Raw genomic sequence first — 6,643 nt, 5'->3', positions numbered from 1 at the left:
TGCAGTGGCGTGATCTCGGCTCACTGCAACCTCCCCCTCCCGGGTTCAAGCAATTATCCTGCCTCAGCCTCTTAGTACCTGGGATTACAGGTGTGTGCCATCATGCCCGGCTAATTTCTGTATTTTTAGTAGAGACGGGGGTTTCACCATGTTGGCCAGGCTGGTCTCGAACTCCTGACCTCATGATCTGCCCGCCTCAGCCACCCAAAGTGCTGGGATTACAGGTGTGAGCCACCACGCCCAGCTGGCAGGAAAATCTCTTGAACCTGGGAGGTGGAGGTTGCAGTGAGCGGAGATGGCGCCACTGCACTCCAGCCTGGGCAACAGAGTGGGACTCCATCTCAAAAATAAATAAATAAAATAATAACTGGGAAACTGGGTGTGGGGTATGTGGGAACTCTCTGTACTCTCTTTGCAATAATTCTGTAAATTTAGAAGTCTAAAAGTATATAAAAAAGAAAAAAAAAGAGATAAACAGTTGCCTGAGCCCTTCTGTGGCCACACAGCACTGGCAGGGCAGGCAGGAAGCAGCAGGGGGTGGAAAGGAAAGGGAGGCAGAAGAAGCAGGAGCTGCTTTATTTCAGAACAAGTTACAGTAGGCCACACCTCTGTCCTGCACCTGAGAACCTTGGGCATAGATGAGCAGAGCAAGCACAGATCTGAAGAGACAAAGCAGAGGAAGCCTGAGCATGCTCCTCCCCTGTGCGGAGGGGCAGGCCGCCATTGCTGTGGTGTAGCTTCTTTCAGCTCCTCAGCTGTCCAGGGACTAGGGTATGAAGGGACAAGAAAACCAGGCCCAATATCCTCTAAAGTTAAGCTGAGGCAGGAGAGGGACACCCAAGGTGAGGGTGACATGCCTTTCCTGTTGGCTGGAGAGCCAGTCTCGGGCCAGATTCTGGGGCCAACAGCAAAGGAAGGCCCCAAGTGGGGGCAGCGCAGAGATGAGGGGGCTCTCAGGGAAAACACCCAGGGTGGGAGCAACCACAGAAGCCCCCTGCTGTGTCCACTCTCCAATCATGCTGGCCTTCTTCTCCCCCTTGGACGTGACCAGACACGCCCAGAGCTGCTGTCCTGTGTTGGGGCAGTCTCAACTACTGGTCCCACAGAAGAATTCCTCAGGAAGCTCACTCAGGAGTCCATCCAGGTCATCTACAGAGAGGGGAATGATGGGTAGCCTTAGTGACAACATCAGGGTTCCGTATGACTCAGGTCCAAAGTTTCTGCCCTTCAGGAGGGCCTGGGCCTGGTTGTATAGCTGGACAGGCAGCTCCTCCAGGCAGTGGTACCCATGCCAATGGGCCTGAGCCTGGCCTGACTTCAATCTTCCCTCTGCTCCCCCTGTACCCATACATGACAAAAGGCAGGGGCGTAATCCCTGGGCCATTCTGATAAGGAAGAGAATTCCCCTGGGCCTCACTGATTCCTCTCCTTCCATCCAGTCATAGTGCCAAACAGGAAGGCTTCAGAGGTCACCTAGTGCAACCCTCATTGGCTGAGGGAGAAAGAGTGCTGGGAAAAGCCATTAGATGTGTTCAGAGTTACACAGTTCCTTAATTGGCTTCTCATCTGACAGTGGAAAATATCACCCCTTCCTCAAAGTGCCTGTGTTAGATTACAGTTCTCAGATGTGGTACTTATGTCCGAGAACTTGGACACAGCTGACCTCAATAATCCCTAGCAATACTGTTTACTAGCAGCAGCTAATACTGACTGCTTGCTGTGTGCCTCAATAACCATTCATAGGTAGGGCATCTCCAGGTAGCTCTTGTTATCAACCCCACTTTACCTGAAACAAGCTTTTAAGAGGTAAAACAACTTGCCCAAGGTGAGCATATTCAGGCTCCATCTGACACCAGAGCCACTCCTGCCAACTAGAAAACTCCTGCCTACTGAATGGGATCAGAAAACCCTGGGAGTAACTTAGACTGTCTGTAAGCTACACCCAAGAGCCTAGCTCTTCATCTGGCAAGAGCATTCAGTAAATATCACTGCTGGAAGGAAGGACAAAAGTTAGTTTGGGGAGCATTCACAATTTCATTATGGCGACTGGCACTGTACCCAGGGAGGTAGGACTGGAATTTGCTTATAACAAAAAAAGTTCCCCTGCATTAACTACACCGTGACTGTCTAGAGTAACACAGTATGAAATGAAGGAGAATGGCAATCGGCTTGGGCTAGGAAACTAGGAATCAGGGTAAGAATCAAGAATCAGTATTTGGGCCGTGTGCAGTGGCTCATGCCTATAATCGCAGCAGTTTGGGAGGCTGAGGCAGGCAGATCACAAGGTCAGGAGATCGAGACCAGCCTGGCCAACACGGTGAAACCCCATCCCTACTGAAAACACAAAAATTAGCCAGGTGTGGTGGCACGTGCCTGTAATCCCAGCTACTCGGAGGCTGAGGCAGAAGAATTGCTTGAACCAGGGAGGCAGAGGTTGCAGTGATCTGAGATCGCACCACTGCACTCTAGCCAGGACGACAGGGCAAGACTCTGTCTCAAAAAAAAAAAAAGAATCAGTATTTGTCTTCAGCACTGTCAGGCCACCATTAGTAGCTTCCTGCTCAAAGGTCTGTCCCTACACTGAAGATGTGACACCAGCCTATATATATATATTTTGAGACGGGGTGGCACTCTGTCGCCCAGGCTGGAGTGCAGTGGTGTGATCTCGGCTGACTGCAAGCTCCGCCTCCCACGTTCACACCAGTCTCTGGCCTCAGCCTCCCGAGTAGCTGGGACTACAGGTGCCCACCACCACGCCTGGCTAATTTTTTATATTTTTAGTAGAGACGGGGTTTCACTGTGTTAGCCAGGATGGTCTCAATCTCCTGACCTCATGATCCACTTGCCTTGGCCTCCCAAAGTGCTGGGATTACAGGTGTGAGCCACTGCGCCCAGCCCACCAGCCCTAATATTCTATAGTTACTTCTCTGTGACTACCATCAACCTTCTGGTGATGCCTTGGCTTATCTCACAAAGAAAGAGTGCAGGCTCCCAGGCAATGCAAGATTCTAGGATAAGGGACATATGCTTTTCCACAAGATATAATGGCCTTTGTGGTTCATCCATTGGTATACTGTGAATTAGGTAGTGTGAGAATACCTATCCATAATTGTGGGTGGAAACCTACCCAGGGGCCGGGGCAAGACACTGAAGGGCACAAACTGTTCCAGTATAATAAAGAAAATAGTTAGAATAAGAAAAGTTTTACTAGAAATAGGACATAGAGATGACTGTATATGGATATTACCAATCATTAATTTTTAGTACTAATCTCTGCATTATCATTGTAACCGAGAAAAAAATCAGCCAGTACAGAGTCAGGAGCTGAAGGGACATTGTGAGAAGTGAGCAGAAGACAAGAGTGAAAGTCCTCTGTCATGCCCTGATAAGGGCCGCTTGAGGACACCTTGGTCTAGCAATAGCTCCAGTGCCTGGGAAGGCACCCGTTACTTAGCAGACCTCGGTCTTGTAGTAGCACCAGTGCCTGGGAAGGCACCCGTTACTTAGTAGACCTCGGTCTTGCGGTAGCTCCAGTGCCTGGGAAGGCACCCATTACTTAGTAGACCTCGGTCTTGTGGTAGCGCCAATGCCTGGGAAGGCACCTGTTACTTAGCAGACTGGGAAAGGGAATCTCCCTTTCCTTGGGGGAGTTAGAGAACACTCTGCTCCACCAGCTTTTGTGGGAGGCCTGACATTAGCCAGGCCTGCCCGCAGTCATCCAGAGGCTTAAACTTCTCCTTGTGGTGCTGTGCTTCAGTGGGCACACTCCTTGTCCACTTTATGTTCCGCCTGTAAACCTGGTTCTTCTTTTAAGTTCTTGGAAGATAGCAGTAGCGAATCAGTGAAAGTATTAAAGTCTTTAGGCCAGTCGCGGTGGCTCACGCCTGTAATCCCAGCACTTTGGGAGGCCAAGGCAGACAGATCACGAGGTCAGGAGATTGAGACCATCTTGGCTAACAAGGTGAAACCCCGTCTCTACTAAAAACACAAAAATTAGCCGAGTGTGGTGGCGGGCGCCTGTAGTCCCAGCTACTTGGGAGGCTGAGGCAGGAGAATGGCGTGAACCCAGGAGGCGGAGCTTGCAGTGAGCCAAGATGGTGCCACTACACTCCAGCCTGGGCAACAGAGCAAGACTCCATCTCAAAAAAATAAAATAAAATACAGTCTTTGATCTCTGATAAGTGCATAGAAAAAACGCGGACGTATTCTGTCTTCCTTCTCTGCTTCAGCTACCACAAAGCGAAAGGCCCCCTATCACGTGGACACATGACTTGCTTGACCTTATCAATCTTTTGAGAGGACTCACACTCCTTACCCTGCCCCCTTGCCCTGTATACAATAAATAGCAGTGCGTCCAGGCATTTGGGGTCACTACCAGACTCCACGCATTGGTGGTAGTGGCCCCCTAGGCCCGGCTGTCTTTCCTACTTTCTCTTAGTCTTGTGTCTTATTTTTCTACAGTCTCTCGTCTCCACACACGAAGAAAAAACCCACAAAGCCCAGTAGGGCTGGACCCTACATCTGGCACCCAACTCTTGTCTTCTGGTCACTTCTCACAATGTCTCTTTAGCTCCTGACTCTGTATTGGCTGGTCCTTTTCTTGGTTACAATGATAATGCAGAGATTAGTACTAAAAACTAATGATTGTTAATATCCATATATAATCATCTCTATATCCTATTTCTAGTATAACTTTTCTTTTTTTTTTTTTTTTTGAGACGGAGTCTCGCTCTGTCGCCCAGGCTGGAGTGCAGTGGCCGGATCTCAGCTCACTGCAAGCTCCGCCTCCCGGGTTTACGCCATTCTCCTGCCTCAGCCTCCCGAGTAGCTGGGACTACAGGCGCCCGCCATCTCGCCCGGCTAGTTTTTTTGTATTTTTTAGTAGAGACGGGGTTTCACCATGTTAGCCAGGATGGTCTCAATCTCCTGACCTCGTGATCCGCCGGTCTCGGCCTCCCAAAGTGCTGGGATTACAGGCTTGAGCCACGGTGCCCGGCCTAGTATAACTTTTCTTATTCTATTTTCTTTATTATACTGGAACAGTTTGTGCCTTCAGTCTCTTGCCTTGGCACCTGGGTAGGTTTCCACCCACAAATAATCCTGTAAACTTTGGGGCCAGACAGGATTGAATTTTTGGAATCAAAAAGCTAAAGACCAGGCTGGGCGTGGTAGGTCATGCCTCTAATCCCAGTACCTTGGCAGGCAGAGACAGAAAGATCACTTGAGCACCAGGAGTTCGAGACCAGCCTCGGCAACATGGCAAAACTGTCTCTACAAAAAATTTAAAAATTGCTGGGCATAGTGGCACATGCCTGTAGTCCCAGCTACTCGGGAGGCTAAGATGGGAGGGCTGCTTGAGCCTGGGAGGCCGATGCTACAGTGAGCCGTGTTCATAACACTGCACTCCAGCCTGGGCAACAGAATGAGACCTGTCTCAAAAATTAAAATTAAAATAAAAAAAGCTAAAACTAGACCGTGAATGGTGTTTAGTTTCACCTGGGTGATGCGCCTCCTGAGGAAGCAGCTGGCCCAACCACAAGGGGTCTGCATTTAGGCCTCTCTGGTTTGTAGCCTGGTTCTCCCAAAAACCACATGGACGTCTGACTCCTCAGCACTCCTCTAAGGTTAGTCAGGATGGGAAATTTGCCTCTGTGGTCCGGTCGTCAGCCCACGGAGGACTCAGAGTGTGGCACAAAGATAGCACCTGTCCATCTGGACAGGGGATGGTGATGTTTCCTCCTTGTGGCTGATGGCACATAACCTGAAAATGGGGGAAACCTGTGGATAACGCTTTGTTTTATGCGGCCCCATCACACTATTAATGAGTTCGTGGCCTGCAGCCTTGTCAAACAAGACACTGTATCTGATTTCTGTAAGATTATATAAGATCCAAAGATTCATGGAAAGAGGAACAAGATGTAGCCAGGAAGATTCTGTTTCAGCTATTCAACAGGAAATTGAACCTCTCTTGCTCCCAGATGGGCTGACTGCCTTACCTGCTTCTGGGAGTTCTTCCTCAGGGGACGCCTCTGCCTCTAGTTTCTGTGCTGTTCTGAAGACTTCCTCGGGCTTTGCAGCCACATCATGCTGGAAGCTCCCTGAATCCTGGGGACAGAGGATCTGGTTGCCAATGCCTGTGTCCCTGAAATCCCTTCAGGTGGCACCATCTCTACCCAGACAACCTCAAAGGAATAGTAGGGGGTTCAGGAAAGAAACATGATGGGGCCAGGTATGGTGGCTCACACCTGTAATCCCAGCACTTTGGGAGGCCGAGACTGGTGAATCATTTGAGGTCAGGAGTTCGAGATCAGCCTGGCCAACATGGTGAAACCACATCTCTACTAAAAATACAAAAACAGAGCTGGGCATAGTGGTGCGCGCCTGTAATCCTAGCTACTCGGGAGGCTGAGGCATGAGAATCGCTTGAACCCAGGAGGCAAAGGTTGCAGTGAACCGATATCGCGTCACTGCACTGCAACCTGGGTAACAGAGTGAGACCCTTTCTCCAAAAAAAAAGAAAAAAAGAAAAGAAAGAAAGAAAAGAAAGAAAAGAAGAGAAGAGAAGAGAAGAGAAGAGAAGAGAAGGGAAGGGAAGGGAAGGGAAGGAAGGAAGGAAGGAAGGAAGGAAGGAAGGAAGGAAGGA

At 49.6% G+C, this 6,643-nt stretch overlaps 1 protein-coding gene across 2 annotated transcripts in view; it reads right to left on the bottom strand.

Moving 5' to 3' along the window:
• Positions 1-561: 561 nt before the first annotated feature.
• The window catches only part of HROB (homologous recombination factor with OB-fold), a 9,637-nt gene continuing 3,555 nt past the window's right edge, over positions 562-6,643 (bottom strand). Inside the window, exons 4-5 of one of the 2 annotated variants that reach the window (XM_017876027.1) lie at positions 5,997-6,105; positions 562-1,149 (exon numbers count right to left, since the gene is read on the bottom strand). In XM_017876027.1, the coding sequence (XP_017731516.1) occupies positions 1,088-1,149; positions 5,997-6,105 (171 nt within the window). In that variant the 3' untranslated portion in view covers positions 562-1,087. Of the gene's footprint in view, positions 1,150-5,422; positions 5,762-5,996; positions 6,106-6,643 lie in introns of those variants that run through there. The other variant, XM_017876026.1, reaches the window with a different exon arrangement.

This window comes from Rhinopithecus bieti, unplaced genomic scaffold (assembly GCF_001698545.2).
Source record: "Rhinopithecus bieti isolate Rb0 unplaced genomic scaffold, ASM169854v2 scaffold_10088, whole genome shotgun sequence".
In the NCBI taxonomy this organism is placed as follows: domain Eukaryota; kingdom Metazoa; phylum Chordata; class Mammalia; order Primates; family Cercopithecidae; genus Rhinopithecus; species Rhinopithecus bieti.
This window is presented reverse-complemented; position numbering and strand designations above follow the sequence as displayed.